Source organism: Salvelinus sp. IW2-2015, linkage group LG15 (assembly GCF_002910315.2).
Source record: "Salvelinus sp. IW2-2015 linkage group LG15, ASM291031v2, whole genome shotgun sequence".
Taxonomy (NCBI): domain Eukaryota; kingdom Metazoa; phylum Chordata; class Actinopteri; order Salmoniformes; family Salmonidae; genus Salvelinus; species Salvelinus sp. IW2-2015.
In genome coordinates this window covers 999,539-1,023,802 of record NC_036855.1, presented here as the reverse complement: position 1 = coordinate 1,023,802, position 24,264 = coordinate 999,539, and the positions used below count along the sequence as shown (strand labels likewise).

Here is a 24,264-nt window from a genome sequence, read left to right as displayed (position 1 = left end):
AAAGAGTCAGTACTGAAGAGAGAAAAACACTCTCTGTTCTGCCTTCCCTCTGCCTTCCCTCTGCCTTCCCTCTGGTCTCCGCTGCCTTCCTCTGGCCTTCCTCTGCCTTTCCCTGCCTTCCCTCTGCCTTCCCTCTGCCTTCCCTCTGCCTTCCCTCTGGTCTTCCCTCTGCCTTCCCTCTGTCTTCCCTCTGTCTTTCCTCTGTCTTTCCTTCTGCCTCCCCTCTGCCCTCCCTCTGCCTCTCCTCTGCCTTGCCTCTGCTCTGCCCTCTGCCTTCCCTCTGCCTTCCCTCTGCCTTCCCTCTTGCCTTCCCTCTGTCTTCCCGTCTGCCTTCCCTCTGCCTTCCCCTCTGCCTTACCTCTGTCTTCCTCTGCCTTCCCTCTGCTTCCCACCCACTTCCGCTCTGCCTTCCCTCTGCCTTCCCTCTGGCTTCCCTCTGCCTTCCCTCTGTCTTCCCTCTGCCTTCCCTCTGCCTTCCCTCTGCCTTCTCTCCACAATGTCTGAAATAGCATCCTGTTCCCTACAGTGCCTTCAGAAAGTATTCACACCCTTTGACTTTTTCAAAATGTTGTTGTGTAACAGCCTGATTTTAAAATGGATTAAATATATTTTGTGTCACTGGCTTACAAACAATACCCCATAATGTCAAAGTGGAATTATGTTTATTTTTTTTTACAAATTAATAAAAAATGGAAAGCTGAAATGTCTTGAGTCAATAAGTATTCAACCCATATGTTACGGCAATCCTAAATAAATTCAGGATAAAAAATGTGTATAACAAAATATATAATAAGTGGCATGGACTCTATGTGAGTGTAATAATAGTGTTGAACATTTCAATGACTACCTCTGTACTCCACACAATTATCTGTAAGGTCCCTCAGTCGAGCAGTGCATTTTAAACACAGATGGAACCTCAAAGACAACGGTTTTTCAATGTCTTGCAAAGAAGGGCATCTATTAGTAGACACTGGGGGATGAATTCACCTTTCAGTACGACAATAACCTAAAACACAAGGCCAAATAGACAACGGTGTTACTTACCAAGGCATCATTGAATGTTCCTGAGTGGCCTCATTACAGTTTTGGCTTAAATAGACTTGGCAATCTATGCCAAGACTTGACAATAACTGTCTAGCAGTGATCAACAACCAACTTGACAGAGCTTGAAGAATATTTGTTTTAATATTGTGCAAATATTGTACAATCCAAGTGTTCAAAGCTCTTAGAGACCCACAGCTGTAATCTCTGCCAAAGGTGATTGTAACATTAATTGACTCTGGGTTGAATACTTAAGTAAAATAGATAATTCTGTTTTTCATTTTCAATCAATTTGCAAAAAACAAAAACATGTTTTCACTTTGTCATTATGGGGTGTAGTGTGTAGATTGGTGAGAACTAAAATATATCCCCAGTTTACAATTAGCTCTTTCATCCCCCTCCTCCCCCCTGTATGTAACGATCGTCTTGAGGAGAGAGATTGGACCAAGACGCAACGGGTAATGAAGACATGATGAATTTATTACGACGAAAACGAACTACACTTGATAATTAACAAAATAACAAAACGACGTAGACAGACCTGAACTGGAAAAACTTACATAAACACGCAGAACAGGAATAGACTACACAAACCGAAACAGTCCCGTGTGGCGCGACAAACACAGACACGGAAGACAATCACCCACAAACAAACAGTGAGAACATCCTACCTTAATATGGTTCTCAATCAGAGGAAATGTAAAACACCTGCCTCTAATTGAGAACCATATCAGGCAACCCATTTAAACCAACATAGAAACACATAACATAGAATGCCGACCCCAACTCACGCCCTGACCGACTAAACACATACAAAACAAGAGAAAACAGGTCAGGAACGTGACACTGTAACTGTTCCCCAGGTCGTTGCTCTGTAAATGAGAACGTGTTCTCAGTCAACTTACCTGGTAAAATAACGGAAAAACAAATAAATAAATATTGAATCCATTTTGAATTCAGGCTGTAACACAACAAAATGTGGAATAAGTCAAGGGGGGGTCTGAATACTTTCCGAAGGCACTGTAGTGTACATAGTGCAGTGCACAGGGTGCCACTTTGGAAACAGACTAAGTACTAAATACTTTCACTGTTTCTAAGAATGGATCTATAAACCTATAGAAGGTTAGATCGCTGCAGCAGTGTGTTATGAATGTACTCATGGCCCAGTGTCATTTACTTCTGTAAGTGACTTAGGCTGCATTTACACACGCAGACCAATTCTGATATTTTGCCCAATTAGTTGGACACAAGAGCTGATCTGATTGGTCAGAATACCAATGAGTGATAAAAAAGATGGGAATTGAGCTGCCTGTGTAAACTCACGCAGCCTGAGAGGCTCTGAATCAGACAGACAACAGGCTGTACAGGTTGTCTTCAGTGAGCCTGAGAGGTCAGACGGCCTGTACTTCTCCAGTCCAGTCAGTAGGCTCTGTCCTTCTCCAGTCCAGTCAGTAGGCTGTGTCCTTCTCCAGTCCAGTCAGGAGGCTCTGTCCTTCTCCAGTCCAGTCAGTAGGCTCTGTCCTTCTCCAGTCCAGTCAGTAGGCTGTGTCCTTCTCCAGTCCAGTCAGGAGGCTCTGTCCTTCTCTAGTCCAGTCAGTAGGCTGTGTCCTTCTCCAGTCCAGTCAGGAGGCTCTGTCCTTCTCCAGTCCAGTCAGGAGGCTCTGTCCTTCTCCAGTCCAGTCAGTAGGCTCTGTCCTTCNCCAGTCAGTAGGCTCTGTCCTTCTCCAGTCCAGTCAGGAGGCTCTGTCCTTCTCCAGTCCAGTCAGGAGGCTCTGTCCTTCTCCAGTCCAGTCAGGAGGCTGTGTCTTTCTTCAGTCTAGAGGCTGCTGCTCTATCGCTTTAGAACCCAATCCTATTGTGGCTTCCTCACAGATAAGGCATGCCACTCAACCCCACTGCACAAGTGCCCTACTGTTCTGGTCGCCCAGGCGGCTGTCACTGTGGTAACTGTTGTGGGCTGGAGATAACGCTCTGTGTGTGTGTTGGTGTGTGTGTGTGTGTGTGTGTCAGTATGAATGTGTGTGCGTGTTTGTGTGGTTTTAGGAGAGGTTTCAGTGCTGTCTTGGGTTATCACTGTCTGGAACAAGGGGATTTTCTTTCTCTCCTTCTCTCTTTCTATCTCGCCATATTTGCTCACTCCCCCCTGTTCCAAAAGATTTGGTTGATAAAACAACTGCTTAACCAGTGGTTGAACTCAGATGATACCTCAGTCTCCTCTCACACAGGGCATCCCGATACGTCCTCCTCAACTTCCTCTTTTCTGTCCTTCACTGCCTTTCTCTTGTTATTACAACAATGATGGTGATTAGGTCACTGTAATTGCCATTAGAAGTTCACTAAAAGCCACTCAAACGTCCCCTTGCATCCACTCTACGTTGGTTCTGTTTGTATGGCTGAGCCTAGTATGTTCATATGTGTTGCTCACTGCACACAGTTAGATCCTGAAATAACATTTGCTAAATATGTGTATGTGACCAATAACATTTGATTTGATTCATACTAAACGGTACGTTCTAAATAGTATGTAGTATGATTAGGAGACTTTATGTAATTTTAGTAAGTATGGTGAAATAAATACGGGTTTCCGTGGTCTTTCCTAATGCTAAACATTCTGAAAACCATGTCATTACTACCTTTTAAGGACATCCCATTTTGCAATTCAAAGCGTACAGATATCTGTGGTCGTGTCGGTAGTCTGTCTTGCCTACTACTTACAATATACTGTGTACTAATCAAACCACGTCCTATTTAGAACTACGCTACAGTGTAAACGAATGCAGTAAGGAACAAATGTAAAACAACATACAGTACTAGGCCAATCCCTACTGAGAATGCATAATTTAATTTTTGAATTTTTTTTAACCTTTATGTAACTAGGCAAGTCAGTTAAGAACAAATTCTTATTTTACAATGACGGCCTACCGGGGAACAGTGGGTTAACTGCCTTGTTCAGGGGCAAAATGACAGATTTTTACCTTGTCAGCTCAGGGATTCTATCTACTTTTCGGTTACTGGTCCAACGCTCTAACCACTAGGCTACCTGCCGCCCCTAATGCACAGTCACATGATCTTGATTACGGTACAGTGAGTCACATTACCTTGATCATCAGCTGTTGTCAAACACACCTGCGTCTGGAAAGACGATTAATCTTCCTCAATAGCGTGCAGCGAATTCTACTAGATGAAAAGCCAAAATCTGTATGACATCCTGATATTTAGGCCTACTATATTTTTGCATACCCAATCAGCCAACTATTTAGAATGCTAGTACGGGTATTCGGACACGCAGAAAGAAAGAAAGAAAGACAAATAAATGCCTTTATTCCATCTTGGAGGACAACTTGGACAAACTTCCTGAAGAAGGGCTTGTCATATCGGACGAATCGGCCCATACCTGAAGGAACCTGTCACAAGTGACGCATTGCTTTTTAAGGTCCAGTGATTACACCTAGCCATCCCTTTCTATTTTGTGTGTATGTGTGCTGCTGATTTTTAGTTTCCAACTTTGAAATATGACTTTCTCTCCAAAGGTTAAACAACAAGCCCATGTGATAAATGGCTCTGAGGTCTCGTCTGCCCATTTTATGCCTTCTGACATAAAATAAATACTCCAGTCTCCTCTCAGAGGTGCAGAATGGCAGAAATCAATGATGTCTAATTAATTCAACTGCAAAGGAGAAGCAGTACCCCTTCATCCTCACCTCCTTCCCCCATCCTCCTCCTCCTCCTCCTCTCCTCCTCCTCTCCTCCTTCCTCCATCCACCTCCTCCTCCTCTCCTCCCTCCTCTTCCTCACCTCCTTCCCCCATCCACCTCCTCTCCTCCTCCTCTTCCTCACCTCCTTCCCCATCCACCTCCTCCTCCTCTCATCTTCCTCTCCTCCTTCTCTACTGTCATCCCTCTCCTCTCCTCCCTCCTCTTCCTCACCTCCTTCCTCCACCATCCTCCTCCTCTCCTCTTCCTCTCCTCCTTCTCTTGTCCTCCTCCTCCTCTCCTCCATCCTCTTCCTCTCCTCCTTCCCCAGTCCACTTCCTCCACCACCACACACTGGAGCGGATGATTTAAGCACTAATGACAAATTATTATTACCTAGGACTAGGAGACACACCTGAATGGTGACGTAATATTAGTCGCCCTGCGCTGACGCACCGGCCACACGCTCATGCTCAGTGTAAAGAAAGTGAGAGGACTATTGAATGGTACCGCAGGCATAGTGTGTATGTGTGTGTACGTGCAAACAATACTCATCCGGTTAAGTGAATGTGTGTGTGTGTGTGTGTGTGTGTTGTGTGTGTGTGTGTGTGTGTGTGTGTGTGTGTGTTGTGTGTGTGTGTGTTGTGTGTGTGTGTGTGTGTGTGGTGTGTGTGTGTGTGTGTGTGTGTGTGTGTGTGTGTGTGTGTGCGCGCGTGCGTTTATTAGCAACATAGACAACTTCCTTTTTTCCCTCCATACTCTCATCAACCCTACATCACCTTGATCCCATCACCTCGTATCGACAGTACAGCCGGACGGAGGCTTGACTCCTCAACCTTTATATAGCCGTTTGGAGAAAGGTGAAGGGTGGCTCGTGGGACTGAATGTATCTCCGCATGAAGACTCGGTATAGCAGGAAGGGTTCAGGGCCCGGCAACAGAGGGGCGGCAGGGTTAGCATGGCTTAGTGTGGTGGCTAGCACCTCTACCCCGGAGACGATGACTGAGCAGCTACTGAAGGGATGGATCTACACCACCTGCACCCTCTATACCCCTGTCTCCAACCCTACGGCCTCATGGGTAAAGACTTTAGTGCGCTGGGCCTCTAAGTGTCAGGAGAATGGAGCCTTGTGCCTTAGTGTTACTTGATACCGCACTCCATTCCTCGACTTAAATCCCATGAATCACCACTCCACTCTGGGTTTCACGTCTCAGCAACTGCTCTAATCAGCCAAAGTATTATCCAGCCTTTACTAAATCACTTTTTTCCTGTCTTCTTTTCTCCTCTCTAAATCTGCCACTGGTTTACTAATCTTCTTACACCATAAAGCAGGGTTCCCCAAATGGCGGTCCACTGGCCGAATTTGGGCCGTGGGTAATTTTATTTGGCCCCCTAAGTTTTCTGAGCAAATGTTTTTTTAATTATAATAATTAAAACAATTATTTTATTGTTGGACATAAAAGACTGTAAAAATACGAGCAAATCAGCTCCAAGTGATTTCGATTTTGGAAATCTGTTCCAAAGTATTCCCACGCACAATAGAGAGACAGACAGTACAGTATGTGATCCATACCAATGTAATGTTTGAAATTATATTGAAAATATTAGGAAATAGTATATGCGTTTGGGCTTCTTGCGGTAAATGTTCAGTTCACAAATGGTTTGTAATTATGTTCCAGCCCCCTGACCATCCGCTCAAGAAAAAAAATCGCCCTGTGGCTGAATCTGGTTGATGATCCCTGATATACAGTATTATATGCTACTCTCCCTCCACTACACGTCCTCTCTCGCTCTCGCTCTCACACATACACACACACACACTAAATTGGTTTCCACCCTCGCACGGCCCGTTGAAAGAGAACGGTTACGCTCTAACAGCCGTTTGAGTCGTGGCTCAATGAATGATCATCCCACTAATCCCATCCTACTGAGGCCTAGTATGACACCATGCTACACACACAAACTCTCTCTCTCTCACACACACTCACACACCACACCACACACACACTACACACACACACACACACACACACACCACACACACCACACACACACACACACACACACACACACACACACAGGAACATACATAGACACCCCCCCCCAAAAAAAACAGACTTTCATAATTTATATTTAAAACTTCATAACATACCAACTGCCTCTGTTTTTTTTTTAGCATAGGCCTCCTTATTTCTCACTCATCACAAACTGTAAGGAAAGCTAGTTACCTCAGTGCCTCCTAAACACATGATTGACATGGGAAAAGAGGGTGTGCTATCAACTGATTGTGATTTATCTTCAATGCTCTTACAAAATAACTTCATAATGTAATATTCAGCATCTTCTAACTGAAGATATATGGCTCGCTGGCTGGCTAGTGCCTTGTCTGAATATTTTTATATATGTTGGTTAGCTAGACTCTAGACTACCTGTGTTGCTGCTGCTGACTGAGGAAGGGTTGGAGTTGGGTCGGAGCGAGGGTTGTTGATGCAGCTGCTCCTCTCTGCTGTGTGTATTAACCAACCAGACCGAATATTGATGACGATCAAGTGTTATCAAGTGTTAATCAAATGTTATGCTAATGTGGCAGTACAAGGTAGCTAGCTACACACACTCAATCGGTGACCGAATCTCAAGACTTGCATGGTTCCCGGGCGCTCGCAATCTCTGTACAGGGCGTGTGGGGGTGGCAAACTTGACGATGTCACAACGACTTGGGGGCAGTGGGTTCAGAACAACAATGACAGAAACGGTATAAAAAAATATATATAGAGAACCAGTCAAAGGTTTGGACACACTTACTCAATCAAAGGTTTTTCTTTATTTTTACTATTTTCTGCATTGTAGAATACTAGTGAAGACATCAAAACTATGAAATAACACATAGAATCATGTAGTAACCAAAAAAGTCTGAAACAAAATCACATTTTAGATTCTTCAAAGTAGCCACGCTTTGCCTTGATGACAGCTTTGCACACTCTTGGCATTCTCTCAACCAGCTTCTCCTGGAATGATTTTCCAACAGTCTTGAAGGAGTTCCCACACATGCTGAGCACTTGTTGGCTGCTTTTCTTTCACTCTGCGGTCCAACTCATCCCAAACCATCTCAGTTGGGTTTAGGTCAGATGGTTGTGGAGGCCAGGTCATCTAATGCAGCACTCCATCACTCTCCTTGGTCAAATAGCCCTTACACAGCCTGGAGGTGTGTTTTTGGTCATTGTCCTGTTGAAAATCAAATGATAGTCCCACTAAGCGCAAACCAGATGGGTTGGCGTATCGGTGCAGAATTCTGTGGTAGCCATGCTGGTTAAGTGTGCCTTGAATTCTAAATAAATCACAGACAGTGTCACCAGCAAAGCACCATCACACCTCCTCCTCCATGCTTAACAGTGGGAACCACACATGTGGAGATCATCTGTTCACCTACTCTGCGCCTCACAAAGACATGGCGGTTGGAACCAAAAATCAAAAATTTGGACTCCAGACCAAAGGACAGATTTCCACCGGTCTAATGTCCATTGCTCATGTTTCTTGGCCCAAGCAAGTCTCTTCTTATTATTGGTGTCCTTTACTAGTGGTTTCTTTGCAGCAATTCGACCATGAAGGTCTGATTCACGCAGTCTCCTCTGAACAGTTGATGTTGAGATGTGTCTGTTACTTGAACTATGTGAAGCATTTATTTGGGCTGCAATCTGAGGTGCAGTTAACTCTAATGACCTTATCCTCTGCAGCAGTGGTAACTCGGTGTCTTCCTGTCCTGTGGCGGTCCTCATGAGAGCCAGTTTCATCACAGCGCTTGATGCTTTTTGCAACTGAACTTTCAAAGTTCTTGACATGTTCCTGATTGATTGACCTTCATGTCTTAATGTAATGATGGACTGTCCTTTCTCTTTGCTAATTTGAGCTGTTCTTGCCACAATATGTTATTTTACCAAATAGGGCTATCTTCTGAATACCACCCCTACCTTGTCGCAACATAACTGATTGGCTCAAACGCATTAAGGCATGGGTGTCAAACTCTGGCCCGCGGGCCAAATTTGGCCCTTGGGGTAATTATATTTGGCCCGCGAGACAATACCAAATTACTACTAGAGCTGGCCCGCCGGTATTATACAGCGCATTCACCGCTAATACTACGAATCCCATAATGCTCTGCTGTTGTTTTCGCGCGCCAATCAGGACAGGACCCAGAAACGCCCTCTGTGACAGTAGTCATAGCAACATAGACGCTACAACTGTCAGCGCGCTATCCCTTCCCAAAAATGGCGAAAAGAAAGGCAGAAAACAGGAGCTTTCTGGACAAGTGGGAGGCAGAATATCTGTTTACATATGTAAAAGACAAACCTGTTTGTCTTGTTTGTGGAGTTAACGTGGCTGTAAGTAAGGAGTACAACATTAGACGACACTATGAAACGAAACACCATGACAAATACAAGGACATGACTCAAATGAGCCAGAAAGTAGAGGAGATGAAAAGAAGTTTGGTTTCACAACAGAATATGTTCAAAAAAGCCACATCACAAAGTGAGGCTGCTGTAAAGGCTAGTTATATAGTGGCAGCAGAGATCGCACAATCAGCCCGGCCCTTTAATGAGGGAGAGTTCGTGAAAAAGTGCATGATGAAAGTTTGTGACCTCGTATGCCCAGAGAAAAAGCAAGCATTTTCAAACGTGAGCCTGAGCAGGAACACAGTAGCTGATCGCACATGTGATCTTGCCACCAATCTGTATGACCAGCTGATGGAAAAGGGAAAAGATTTCGTTGCGTTCTCCCTCGCTGTGGATGAGAGCTGCGACGCATCTGGAAAAAGTTTATTTTGGTATTTAAATCAGAAGGCTGCAAATAGAAGAGGCATACGATTTTTATTTAAATTTTATTTATTTAATAAATGAATGCCATTGATGTGTTTTTTCATTTGAAATTCGATTTTGCATGTCTCCACTATTAAATTATATATTGTATGGTAATAAGCGATGCTTGTTCCATATTCAATGTTAAAGCAAAACTTGTTTGGGTCCATATTAAAAGGTTCATTTGTTCAATGTTGGCCCGCGACTTTGTTCAGGTTTTACATTTTGGCCCACTGGGTATTTGAGTTTGACACCCCTGCATTAAGGGAAGAAATTCCACAAATTAACTTTTAACTAGGCTCACCTGTTAATTGAAATGCATTCCAGGTGATCAACTCATGAAGCTGATTGGGAGAATGCCAAGAGTGTGCAAAGCTGTCAGGCAAAGGGTGGCTACTTTGAAGAATCGCAAATATAAAATATATTTTGATTTGTTTAACACTTTTTGGGTTACTACATGATTCCATGTGTGTTATTTCATAGTTTTGAAGTCTTCACTACAATGTAGAAAATAGTAAAAATAAAGAAAAACCCTTGAATGAGTTAGGTGTGTCCAAACGTTTGACTGGTACTGTACATATACAACCACCCAAAAGGGCACTTGGCACGTGGAAGGGCAAAAGGCCAGGTGCTCAGGCACAGGTGGTGTCTGCATACACACACCAATTGTACCAATATGTGGCCATAGTCACCGCATACCAGTCGTAACACTGCCATACATACCCTGACCTCTCTCGCTCATGTCTCTGCCCCCCTCCCGCACCCTCATCTGTATTCATTCCTTACTTCCTTAACCCCAGCATTGCTCCCCCACAGTACAGTACTATTCTCAGTGCCAAAGACAGGCTGAATCCAGCAGGCTGTGCCTCATCCAGGAGGGTCAGGAGTTCACATTATGTCTTCAGGAGGGACACTTTCCCTCTTGTACAATTTCTGCTTTCTCCACACCTCTCTCATTTTCTCTCTCTCTGATTCTCTCTCTCTCTCTCTGTCTCTCTCTCCAACATCTCTCTCTCAACATCTGTCTCTCTCTGATTCTCTCTCTCTCTCCTCCAGCATTTCTCTCTCTCTGATATTCTATATATTTCTATCTCACTCTGTCTCTCTCTATGTCTGTCTCTATATCTCCTCCAGCCACAGCTCATCCTAGCATATACTGTATCAGAACAGTTTGTGAGGGGTGTCGTGTTTTCCTCGTTCATTCATTTACTTGTGGCTAAATTCATTTGAAGGAGGAGAGGTCAGGTAGCCCTGACATCCATCAGCGCCCTCCAGGGAGAGGTAATGAAACGCTGCACACAGGGTTGGAGATAAACAGCTGTGATGGGTCAGAGATCAGAACACAAGGATTGGAGGTGCCGTGGATCATATCTGTGTCGGGTATTGAAAATGCCTCTCGCATCAATGTGAGGCTGCTTTGTTCATTTTCCAGCCTCTGAAGCCAGTCAGAGCATGTGTCTCGAAAGACACTCTATTCCCTGAAGTGCGTTACGGGCCCTGGTCAAAAGTATTGTACTATGGGCCCTGGTCAAAAGTAGTGCGTTACGGGCCCTGGTCAAAAGTATTGTACTATGGGCCCTGGTCAAAAGTAGTGCGTTACGGGCCCTGGTCAAAAGTATTGTACTATGACCCTGGTCAAAAGTATTGTACTACGGGCCCTGGTCAAAAGTAGTGCGTTACGGCCCTGGTCAAAAGTATTGTACTATGGGCCTGGTCAAAAGTATTGTACTATGGGCCCTGGTCAAAAGTATTGTACTATGGGCCCTGGTCAAAAGTAGTGTACTATGGGCCCTGGTCAAAAGTATTGTACTATGGGCCCTGGTCAAAAGTACTGCGTTACGGGCCCTGGTCAAAAGTATTGTACTATGGGCCCTGGTCAAAAGTAGTGCGTTACGGGCCCTGGTCAAAAGTATTGTACCATGGGCCCTGGTCAAAAGTAGTGCGTTACGGGCCCTGGTCAAAAGTATTGTACTATGGGCCCTGGTCAAAAGTAGTGTACTTGGGCCTGGTAAAAGTATTGTACTATGGGCCTGGTCAAAAAGTAGTGCGTTACGGGCCCTGGTCAAAAGTATTGTACTATGGCCCTGATCAAAAGTAGTGTGTTACGGGCCCTGGTCAAAGTAAGTACTATGGGCCCTGGTCAAAAGTAGTGCGTTACGGCCCTGGTCAAAAGTAGGGCACTATGGCCCTGGTCAAAAGTTGTGCGTTACGGGCTCTGGTCAAAAGTAGGGCACTATGGCCCTGGTCAAAAGTAGCACTATGGCCCTGGTCAAAAGTAGGCACTATGGCCCTGGTCAAAAGTAGGGCACTATGGGCCCTCGGTCAAAAGTAGGGCACTATGGGCCCTGGTCAAAGTAGGCACTATGGGCCTGGTCAAAGTAGGGCACTATGGCCCTGGTCAAAAGTATTGTACTATGGCCCTGGTCAAAAGTAGTGCGTTACGGGCCCTGGTCAAAAAGTATGTACATTGAGCCTGGTCAAAAGTATTGTACTACGGGCCCTGGTCAAAAGTAGTGCGTTACGGGCCCTGGTCAAAAGTATTGTACTATGGGCCCTGGTCAAAAGTATTGTACTATGGGCCTGGTCAAAAGTAGTGCGTTACGGGCCCTGGTCAAAAGTATTGTACTATGAGCCCTGGTCAAAAGTATTGTACTACGGGCCCTGGTCAAAAGTAGTGCGTTACGGGCCCTGGTCAAAAGTATTGTACTATGGGCCCGGTCAAAAGTATTGTACTATGGGCCCTGGTCAAAAGTATTGTACTATGGCCCTGGTCAAAAGTAGTGTACTATGGGCCCTGGTCAAAAGTATTGTACTATGGGCCCGGTCAAAAGTAGTGCGTTACGGGCCCTGGTCAAAAGTATTGTACTATGGGCCCTGGTCAAAAGTAGTGCGTTACGGGCCCTGGTCAAAAGTATTGTACTATGGGCCCTGGTCAAAAGTAGTGCGTTACGGGCCCTGGTCAAAAGTATTGTACTATGGGCCCTGGTCAAAGTAGTGTACTATGGGCCTGGTAAAAAGTATTGTACTATGGGCCCTGGTCAAAAGTAGTGCGTTACGGGCCCTGGTCAAAAGTATTGTACTATGGGCCCTGATCAAAAGTAGTGTGTTACGGGCCCTGGTCAAAAGTATTGACTAGTTGGGCCCTGGTCAAAAGTAGTGCGTTACGGGCCCTGGTCAAAAGTAGGGCACTATGGGCCCTGGTCAAAAGTTGTGCGTTACGGCTCTGGTCAAAAGTAGGGCACTATGGCCCTGGTCAAAAGTAGGGCACTATGGGCCCTGGTCAAAGTAGGGCACTATGGCCCTGGTCAAAAGTAGGGCACTATGGGCCCTGGTCAAAAGTAGGCACTATGGCCCTGGTCAAAGTAGGGCACTATGGGCCCTGGTCAAAGTAGGCACTATGGGCCCTGGTCAAAAGTATATGTACTATGGCCCTGGTCAAAATAGTGCGTTACGGGCCCTGGTCAAAAGTATTGTACTATGAGCCCTGGTCAAAAGTATTGTACTACGGGCCCTGGTCAAAATAGTGCGTTACGGCCCTGGTCAAAAGTATTGTACTATGGGCCCTGGTCAAAAAGTATTGTACTAATGGGCCCTGGTCAAAAGTATGTACTAGGGCCTTGTCAAAAAGTAGTGTAACTTATGGCCCTGGTCAAAAGTATTGTACTTGGGCCCTGGTCAAAAGTAGTGCGTTACGGGCCCTGGTCAAAAGTATTGTACTATGGGCCCTGGTCAAAAAGTAGTGCTTTACGGGCCCTGGTCAAAAGTATGTTACTATGGGCCCTGGTCAAAAGTTTTGCGTTACGGCCCTGGTCAAAAGTATTGTACTATGGGCCCCGGTCAAAAGTATTTACATTGGCCCTGGTCAAAAGTATTGTACTATGGCCCTGGTCAAAAGTAGTGTACTATGGGCCCTGGTAAAAAGTATTGTACTATGGGCCCTGGTCAAAAGTAGTGCGTTACGGGCCCTGGTCAAAAGTATTGTACTATGGGCCCTGGTCAAAAGTAGTGCGTTACGGGCCCTGGCCAAAAGTATTGTACTATGGCCCTGGTCAAAAGTATTGTACTATGGGCCTGATCAAAAGTAGTGTTTACGGGCCCTGGTCAAAAGTATTGTACTATGGGCCCTGGTCAAAAGTAGTGCGTTACGGCCCTGGTCAAAAGTAGGGCACTATGGGCCCTGGTCAAAAGTTGTGCGTTACGGGCTCTGGTCAAAAGTAGGGCACTATGGCCCTGGTCAAAAGTAGGGCACTATGGGCCCTGGTCAAAAGTAGGGCACTATGGGCCCTGGTCAAAAGTAGGGCACTATGGGCCCTGGTCAAAGTAGGGCACTATGGGCCCTGGTCAAAAGTAGGGGACTATGGGCCCTGGTCAAAAATAGGGCACTATGGGCCCTGGTCAAAAGTAGGGCACGATGGGCCCTGGTCAAAAGTAGAAGCCTGACACACTGGTGTGTGAGCCATCATTCCTTTTTATCCCCGTTAATATACATGACGACTTTGTGGGACGTGATCGTAACAAATAGTTTGCTGTGCTCCGTTTACAGCGTCTCAGATCAACCAGCTAAATCAAAGTAGATCAAATATTTGCGCTCCTGTGGCTCAGCTGGTAGAGGTGGTTTTCATTCCCGTTGGAGGCTACCTATACAAATATGGATGCCCGCCTGACTGTAAGTTGCTGTGGATAAAAGCGCCGGCATATATTATTATTATTATATGAATCTACTTGTAAAGTACGAGAAGAGTAAGGTCAATTGTAGTTTCATCGTACCTCATAATCACACTATATCCCGTTTTTATAGAGGGGTGTGGATCATCAGCTCATTCCGACCCAGAAAGTTTTCATTTAGGATGGGGTGATTACCGTATTCAATTTGTACCTCTTGAGTTGGCAGAAAAGGCACAGTCACAGTGACGACTGGAATTCTAACTCACTGGTCATTTATCCAACTCGCCAGCTTACGCCAACCAAACTGACCTGTAAGCACATCTTCTTAAGAGGTCTATTCAGTAGGTTAATAGACAGACAACTACACTGCCTTCACACCCCTTGACTTTTCCCTCATTTTGTTGTGTTAGGAAGTGGGATTAAAATGGATTTAATTGTAATTTCTGGTCAACGATCTACATAAAATACTCAATGTCAAATTGGAAGAAACATTTTAACAATTATAAAAATGTAATGAACAAAAAAGCCCTAATATATCTTGATTAGATAAGATATTCAACCCCCCTGAGTCAATACATATTATAATCACCTTTGGCAGCGGTTACAACTGTGGGTCTTTCTGGGTAAGTCTCTAAGAGCTTTGCACACCTGGCTTGTACAATATTTGCCCATTCAATTTTTTTTAATTCTTCAACCTCTGTCAAGTTTGTTGTTGATCATTGCAAGAAAGTCATTTTCAAGTCTTGCCATAGATTTTCAAGCCGATTTAAGTCAAAACTGTTTCTCGGCCACTCAGGAACATTCAATGTCTTCTTGGTAAGCAAATCCAGTGTATATTTGGCCTTGTGTTTTAGGTTATTGTCCTGCTGAAAGGTCTATTTGTCTCCTAGTGTCTGGTGGAAAGAAGACTGAACCAGGTTTTCCTCTAGGATTTTGCCTGTGCTTAGCTATATTTTGTTTAATTTCATCCTAAACTCCATAGTCCTTGCCTATGACAAGCATATCCATAACATGATGCAGCCACCACCATGCTTGAAAATATGAAGAGTGGTACTCAGTAATGTGTTGTATTGGATTTGCACCAAACATAATGCTTTGTATTCATGAAGTGTATTTCTTTGCCACATTTTTTGCAGTATCACAAAAAGTACCTTGTTGCTAACAGGATGCATGTTTTGGAATATTTTATTCTGTACATGCTTCCTTCTTTTCACTCTGTCATTTAGGTTAGTATTGTGGAGTATCTACAATGTTGTAGATCCATCCTCAGTTTTCTCCTATCACAGCTACTCTGTAACTGTTTTAAAATCATAATTGGCCTCATGGTGAAACCCCTGAGCGGTTTCCTTCCTCTCCGGCAACTGAGTTAGGAAGGACACCTGTATCTTTGTAGTGACTGGGTGTATTGATTGACAATCCAAATGTAATTAATAACTTCACCATGCTCAAAGGGATATTAAGCATCTGCTTTTTTTTTATTTATTTTTTACACATCTAACAATGGGTCTTCTTTGCGAGGCATTGGAAAACCCCACTGGTCTTTGTGATTGAATCTGTGTTAAAAATTCACTACTCAATTGAGGGACCTTACACATACTTGTATACTTGTATGTGTGGGGTACAGAGATGTTAACCACTATTATTGCACACAGAGTGAGTCCATGCAACTTATTATGTGATTTGTTGCATTTTTACTCCTGAACTTATTAAGGCTCGCCATAACAAAGGGGTGCACTAATTATTGACCAAAGACATGCAGCTTTTCATTTTGTATTATTTCAAACATTCCACTTTGACATTATGGGGTATTGTGTGTAGATCAGTGACACACAATCTCAATTTAATCCATTTTAAATTCAGGCTGCAACACAACAACATGTGGAAAAAAGTCAAAGGACTGCTGTATATCAGCATCTGTCTCATAAGACCATAGATTCTGTAGACAACCATACATATTTGTGGCTGTTAAGCCAACACATATGTTTATGCTATCCCGATGCAGTGAAAATAAAATAACATTTGAATAAAGTAAGCATTATGCAACATCTTTTGGAGATCTTGTATGTTTTTGTTTATGGAGCCTCTTGCCTGATGTTCTGCTTGATGCCTCCATACAGGTTGGAGGGCTCCTTTTACGAGGTGATGCAGGTGGAGTTTGAGATGGACAACATCATCAACCTCCAGTCTACCCAGACCATCCAGTGGCAGATCGAGTATCCCTCCACAGGCACACAGGCAGAGGCCGTCTCCCACCTCTACATCAGCCAGAGAGACATCCAGGGCATCGTACCCCTGGCCGAGGTAAAAGGAAACTAGGAGGAGCTAGGAGGACAACATGGGGCAGGACAGGTCATTTAAACAGGGATCTAGAACATCCGTGTGCTGAGGATTCTTTGGAAGCCATTTTATTTTAAATCAGCAATAGAGCTCTCCTCAGTCAAGTCATTGAACATCCATGATTTGAAGACCAGGAAGAAAAGCCCCCCTCCTTGAAAAGTCAGAGATGCATATTGACTACTGGTGGATTCCCCAGGGCCATGCAGATACCCTCCATCTGTCACCTACTCCTTCTCCCCCTCAGAAGAACAAACAAACCAACATCTTCTTTCATTTTGACTTAATAAGCAGCTTTGTCCTCCCTCCCACTTCCCTGGAGGCTCTAAACTTCTGAAATGTCAGACCGTGTACCACCCTCCTGCTCTGCACAGCACCCCTGCTACCCGCCTTTCTCCCCCCCTGGCTACTATAGGCTGGCAGGGGTCAGAGGTAACATGTAGATCAGTAAGAGGGCCTGAGGGAAGATGGATCCCTCTCCCTGAGGGAAGACGGATCCCTCTCCCTGGGCTGGACGGATCCCTCTCCCTGGGCTGGACGGATCCCTCTCCCTGGGCTGGACGGATCCCTCTGCCTGGGGTGGATGGATCCTTCTCCATGGGGGGCCCATGTCTCAGAGCACCTTCTTTTGGGGGGGTTAGAGTTCTAGGTTAAGGTTAAGGTCACACACCTGATTCAACTTATGATGTCAGATGACAGAGTGATCTCCAGCCTTGTCCTCGTCAACACTCACACCTGTGTTAATGAGAGAATCACTGACATGATGTCAGTTGGTCCTTTTGTGGCAGGGCTGAAATGCAGTGGAAATGTTTTTTGGGAATTCAGTTCATTTGCATGGCAAAGAGGGACTTTGCAATTAATTGCAATTCATCTGATCACTCTTCATAACATTCTGGAGTATATGCAAATTGCCATCATACAAACTGAGGCAGCAGACTTTGTGGAAATTAATATTTGTGTCATTCTCAAAACATTTGGCCACGACTGTACACAGCGTTGTACGAGATCTTCAGTTTCTTGGCAATTTCTCGCATGGAATAGCCTTCATTTCTCAGAACAAGAATAGACTGACGAGTTACAGAAGAAAGTTATTTGTTTCTGGCCATTTTTAGCCTGTAATCGAACTCACAAATGCTGATGCGATAGATACTCAACTATTCTAAAGAAGGACAGTTTTATTGCTTCTTTAATGAGCACAACAGTTTTCAGCTGTGCTAACATAATTCCAAAAGGGTTTTCTAATGATCAATTAGCCTTTTAAAATTATAAACTTGGATTAGCTAACACAATGTGCCATTGGAACACAGGAGTGATGGTTGCTGATAATGGGCCTCTGTACGCCTATGTAGATATTCCATAAAAATCAGCCGTTTCCAGCTACAATAGTAATTTACAACATTAACAATGTCTACACTGTATTTCTGATCAATTGATGTTATTTTAATGGACAAAAAATGTACTTTTCTTTCAAAAACAAGGACATTTCTAAGTGATCCCAAACGTTTCAATGGTAGTGTATATACAGTGCATACATAAAAACAGAAATACCCTATTTACATAAGTATTCAGACCCTTTGCTATGAGACTCGAAATTGAGCTCAGGTGCATCCTGTTTCCATTGATCATCCTTGAGATGTTTCTATAACTTGATTGGAGTCCACCTGTGGTAAATTCAATTGATTGGACATGATTTGGAAAGGCACACACCTGTCTATAGAAGGTCCCACAGTTGGCAATGCATGTCAGAGCAAAAACCAAGCCATGAGGTCGAAGGAATTGTCCATAGAGCTCAGAGACAGGATTGTGTCGAGTCACAGATTTTATTTTTAATTTTTATTTCACATTTATTTAACCAGGTAGGCCAGTTGAGAACAAGTTCTCATTTACAACGGCGACCTGGCCAAAGCAGTGCGACAAAAAACAACAACACAGAGTTACATGTGGGATAAACAAAAGTACAGTCAATAACACAATAGAAAAATCTATATCCAGTGTGTGCAAATGGCGTAAGGAGGTAAGGCAATAAATAGGCCATAGTAGCGAAGTAATTACAATTTAGCAAATGAACACTGGAGTGATAGATGTGCAGATGATGATGTGCAAGTAGAAATACTGGTGTGCAAAAGAGCAAAAAAAAGTTAATAAAAACAATATGGGGATGAGCTAGGTAGTTGAATGGGCTATTTACAGATGGGCTGTGTACAGCTGCAGTGATCGGTAAGCTTCTCAGATAGCTGATGCTTAAAGTTAGTGAGGGAGATATATGTCTCAAACTTCAGCGATTTTTGAATTCGTTCCAGTCATTGGCAGCAGAGAACTGGAAGGAAAGGCGGCCAAAGTAGGTGTTGGCTTTGGGGATGACCAGTGAGATATACCTGCTGGAGCGCGTGCTACGGGTGGGTGTTGTTATGGTGAGCTTGAGCTTTACCTAGCAAAGACTTATAGATGACCTGGAGCCAGTGGGTTTGGCGACGAGTATGTAGCGAGGACCAGCCAACGAGAGCATACAGGTCGCAGTGGTGGGTGGTATAAAATGGGACTTTGGTGACAAAACGGATGGCACTGTGATAGACTGCATCCAGTTTTCTGAGTAGAGTGTTGGAGGCTATTTTGTAAATGACATCACTAAAGTCTAGCCAGACACCTAAGTATTTGTAGGTGTCCACATATTCCAAGTCAGAACCGTCCAGAGTAGTGATGCTAGTCGGGCGGGCGGGTGCGGGCAGCGATCGGTTAAAAAGCATGCATTTAGTTTTACTAGCGTAGTAGTTGGAGGCCACGGAAGGAGTGTTGTATGGCATTGAAGCTCGTTTGGAGGTTTGTTAACACAGTGTCCAAGGAAGGGCCAGATGTATACAGAATGGTGTCGTCTGCGTAGAAGTGGATCAAGCAATCACCCGCAGCAAGAGCGACATCATTGATATATACAGAGAAAATACATTTTTTGTTGCTACATGATTCCATATGTGTTATTTCATAGTTTGAATTCTTCACTTTTATTCTACAATGTAGAAAATAGTAAAAAAAATATAGAAAAACCCTTGAATGGAGTAGGTGTGTGCAAAAATATATTTTCCTTCATTGTTTTCCACTAACCGTACCACCATTCCCCTAATTGGAGTAAACTAATGAACAACAACACTTAGGCTTCTGCTTCCAACTAATACATTGCTTATAATTTTACGGACACAGTATATTCTACAATAGTTATATTTTGTTTGTTTTTACTCCTATCCTTCCGCGACCCTTAACCCCTCTCATCTATTTCTGAACAATATCCAGTTTGATTTCTATTTCACATATATTTTTAACAGTGCTGTTTCACAGTTCTGAACCAAGATACATTTTACAGACCTAGTATATTTTACATGAGTTATCTTGTTGTTATTAGTCCCACCCTTCAGCTCCACTGAAGGGTGGCAGTTAGCCTAGTGGCTAGAGCGTTGGGCAGGTAGCCTAGTGGCTAGAGCGTTGGGCCAGTAACCGGAAGGTTTCTTGATCGAATCCCTGAGCTGACAAGTTATGAATCTGTCGTTCTGCCCCTGAGCAAGGCAGTGTTCCCCGGGCGCCGAAGATGTGGATATCAATTAAGGCAGCCACCTGCACGTCTCTGATTCAGAGGGGTTGGGTTAAATGAGGATGACACATTTCAGTTGAATACATTGTTGGACAACTGACTAGGTATCTCCCATTCAACCCCTCCCATCTATCTCTTAACACCATCCACAGTGTTTTACTTGCCGTATATTTTTCAACTGTGATGTTTTACAAAAGTTCTGGACCTTTCTATTCTCGTAGTTTCTACAGATTGTAAATTAAAGATTCAAAAAATTCCGTTATTCCAGTATTATTATATTATTGATCGATTGCCTATGACTTTTCAGATCACCCAGCAATGCTATCTGCAGAGTTAGCGCCAGGTAAAATGCTGCAATTCTTCAGCCTTTCCTGAACCTGCGACCAAAAACAAGCTACATATGGACAGTACCAAAACAAATTATCTAATGATTCTGTCTCTTCGCAGCAGAATCTGCAGAGCTGGAAATATACTGTATATAACATTCTATTGGTTGCAAGAATTTTGTATAATAATTTAAATTAAAAGTTTAGAATCTGGTGTTGTTTTAGTTAGGAACTCCTCTCACCTGGTTGTCTAGGTCTTCATTGAACACGAATTGACAGGAAATAACTATAGCCAGTAGTCACACGGCCCTCCGGGAATTGACTTTGACACCCCTGTCATATACAGTCCAGCCTACCTACCTCATCCATTCACCCTTCTGTGCATGTGTCCACCATCTCTCCCTCCCGTAGCCTCTAGCTCTAGCAGGCAAGCAGGTCATTCTATGGTCTGTCCTGATGGATTTCAAAGTGCTGGAGGAGGCTCAGTTTACAGGCTGTCAGGTCTCAGAGAGGGGTCAGTGTGAGAGGTCACAAGATGAAAGCCAGCCAATTGCTGTGTAAGGAGAGGTCACCAAATGAAAGGTGGATAATCAGGACATGTGCTCTGTCTGTCTCTGTCTGCCTCTGAGTCATCAAATGGTCAGGTCAGATAGTGGCCTGTGTGGGGAAACAAACTCACGACTTTTGGGTTGTTTGGAGGGAAAGATCCAGATTGGATTCACACACGTGTCTGTCTGTCTGTGAATCATCACTTTGCAGTATATAGTCCCTTTGTTTTTCCGTAATGGTGAAAATGATGTGACATTATTTCACTCAAAGTCCTCCTCCATGTCATGCTTTTGGTCATCGTGATGCTTGGCTACACAGTGAAAACCTCTTTTGGAAATATGGATTATTAGGTGCAATTTGTCTTGCACAGTGAAGGATTTTTTATAGACAAGAGGAGGCTCCTAAAAGCGGATTATTTTGCTGCTTTTTGGGATTTTTGGCTTGAAAGATAAATTGGATCAGTAATGCACTTCCTTTATCTTCAAAGTACGATCATTACTGGGCTGTGTTGGGCTTGTTATGGGGCTTTTTCACCCCTCACTACACCGAGTCTCTCTCTCTCTCTCTCTCTCTCTCTCTCTCTCTCTCTCTGCTCTATGGGCTATCTCTTCTGTCTTCGTCAGTTTGTGTCGTCTTCTGTGTCTCTTCTCCTCTGTCTCTCTCTCTCTCTGTCTCTCTCATGTCTGTGTCTCTCTCTCTCTGTCTCTCTCTCTGTCATTCTTGTCTTGTCTGTCTGTCTGTTTCTGTCTGTCTGTCGTCTGTCGCGTGTCTGTCTGTCTGTCTGTTGGTCCTGCTGTACCGTTTTGTCGTGCCGTCACGTCCGTCCGTTGCGTGCCTCCGTCTGTCCGTCCTGCCGTGTTTGTCACCGTCTTTGTCGCGTGCCGCTCCGTCGTTGGCGTCGTCCGTTGCCGTGGTCCGTGCGGACCGTGTTCCGTGCCGTGGGGTGCTCCGTTGGCCGTCGGGTGGTCCGTCGTTCCGGTCCTCTCTCTCTCTCTCTCTTTCTCTCTCTCTCCTTCGCCTCTCCTCTGCTCTCTTGTCTGGTGCTGTCTGTCTGATCCTGGTCTTCTCTCGGCTGTTGTCTGTCTGTCTGTCTGGTCCTGTTGCCTGCTCTCGTCTCTCTCTCTCTCTCCTCTCTCTCTCGTCTTCTCTTCTCTCCTCTGTCTGTTTGTCTCTGCTCTCTCGTTCAGAAGCTCTTTTCTTTTTTTCCTCCTCCCTTGGTTCAATTGGTTGTCTCTTCATCCTCAAGATAGATGCAGACTGTGTTTTCTATACAGTTTATTATTTTCATTCTCTCTCTCTCTCTCCGTGTCGTCTCGTCTCCTCTCTCTCTCTCTCTCTGCTCTCTCGTCTCGTCTTCTCTCTCTCTCTCTCTCTCTTTGCTTTCTCTCTCTCTCTCTCTCTCTTCCTCTTTCTTACTCATCGTCCCTCCGAGCTCTCCAGCTCTCTTGCGCCTTTGGTGTCTAGCCTCGTCTATTGTGGTCTGTCTGTCTGTGTGTAAAATCCCAGCAGACAAGGCATGCACTCCAAGTCCCCGACACAAAATTAATTCTTAATTGGAACACTTGTTTATCTTTGTTCCTTGAAGATGCCAATGAGTTGCAGCAGTACCCAATGGGCTAAATACATCTGAGGAGGGGGGGGATCTGTGTGAGGAAAAAAGTTGCAATTGAAAAGTGACTCTGACTTAATTACAGATTGACTGTTTTCCGTTTTCAGTGAGTGTGCTTTTTTTCTGTCTTCCCAACCCAATTTGAAGAGCTTGGCTAAATAACTGCAGATTGTTTTCTTTGAGGGGATGACGAGAATAAGTAATTTCCCTCCAGTTATTAAGTCACTCCTGAAACACCAAATTGTGTATCTCTCACAGTGTTTTCAGAGAAAGCGAGACCTTAATTGCTTCAGATAGGTCATTAAATCTCAGACTTACACTCAGACACATTAGAATAGGAGCAGACACTCCCACTTGGTAAATAATCCAATTCATCTTCTCATCTTCTCACCTGTAAAAAGAAAGTTAGTTTTTTTTCTTCATAGCAGCACTGGTGTCCCTCCGGGCTTTTAAGCACTAGGGTTATTACTGTTTCCATCACTAGGGCTGACACCAAGGAAAGAGTATCAACAACCTATGCATAATGACTATTGCTCCCTCTCCCACAGACTATCCATACTGACTCTATGCACATCCACAGGTCTCTTCCCACTCAGACACAACCTACGCAGCTGCAAAAAATGATTAGCCAAATACATTAAAGCTCCATTTTTCACAATTACTGACATTTAATCCTAGTAAAAATTCCCTGTCTTAGGTCAGTTAGGATCACCACTTTATTTTAAGAATGTGAAATGTCAGAATAATAATAGAGAGAATGGTTTATTTCAGCTTTTATTTCTTTCATCACATTCCCAGTGGGTCAGAAGTTTACATATACTCAATTAGTATTTGGTAGCATTGCCTTTAACTTGTTTGACTTGGGTCAAACGTTTCGAGTAGTCTTCCACAAGCTTCCCACAATAAGTTGGATGAATTTTGGCCCATTCCTCTTGACAGAGTTGGTGTAACTGAGTCAGGTTTGTAGGCCTCCTTGCTCGCACACACTTTTTCAGTTCTTCCCACACATTTTCTRTGGGATTGAGGTCAGGGCTTTGTGATGGCCACTCCAATACCTTGACTTTGTTGTCCTTAAGCCATTTTTCCACAACTTTAGAAGTATGCTTGGGGTCATTGTCCTTTTGGAAGACCCATTTGCGACCAAGCTTTAACTTCCTGACTGATGTCTTGAGATGTTGCTTCAATATATCCACATAATTTCCCTCCCTCATGATGCCATCTATTTTGTGAAGTGCCACCAGTCCCTCCTGCAGCAAAGCACCCTCACAACATGATGCTGCCACCCCGTGCTTCACGGTTGGGATGGTGTTCTTCGGTTTGCAAGCCTCCCCCTTTTTCCTCCAAACATAACGTTGGTCATTATGGCCAAACGGTTCTATTTCTCCAAAAAGTACGATCTTTGTCCCCATGTGCAGTTGCAAACCGTAGTCTGGCTTTTTATGGCGGTTTTGGAGCAGTGGCTTCTTCCTTGCTGAGCGGCCTTTCAGGTTATGTCGATATAGAACTCGTTTTACTGTGGATATAGATATTTTTGTACCTGTTTCCTCCAGCATCTTCACAAGGTCCTTTGCTGTTGTTCTGGGATTGATTTGCACTTTTCGCACCAAAGTATGTTCATCTC

The 24,264-nt window shown here is 44.2% G+C and overlaps 1 protein-coding gene across 1 annotated transcript in view; it reads left to right on the top strand.

Moving 5' to 3' along the window:
* The first annotated feature begins 16,369 nt into the window (after positions 1-16,369).
* Positions 16,370-24,264, top strand: part of LOC111974732 (transmembrane protein 132C) — a 108,609-nt gene continuing 100,714 nt past the window's right edge. Inside the window, exon 1 of the mRNA XM_024002696.2 lies at positions 16,370-16,549. Coding sequence (XP_023858464.1) covers positions 16,391-16,549 — 159 coding nt within the window. The 5' untranslated portion in view covers positions 16,370-16,390. The remainder of the gene's footprint in view (positions 16,550-24,264) is intronic.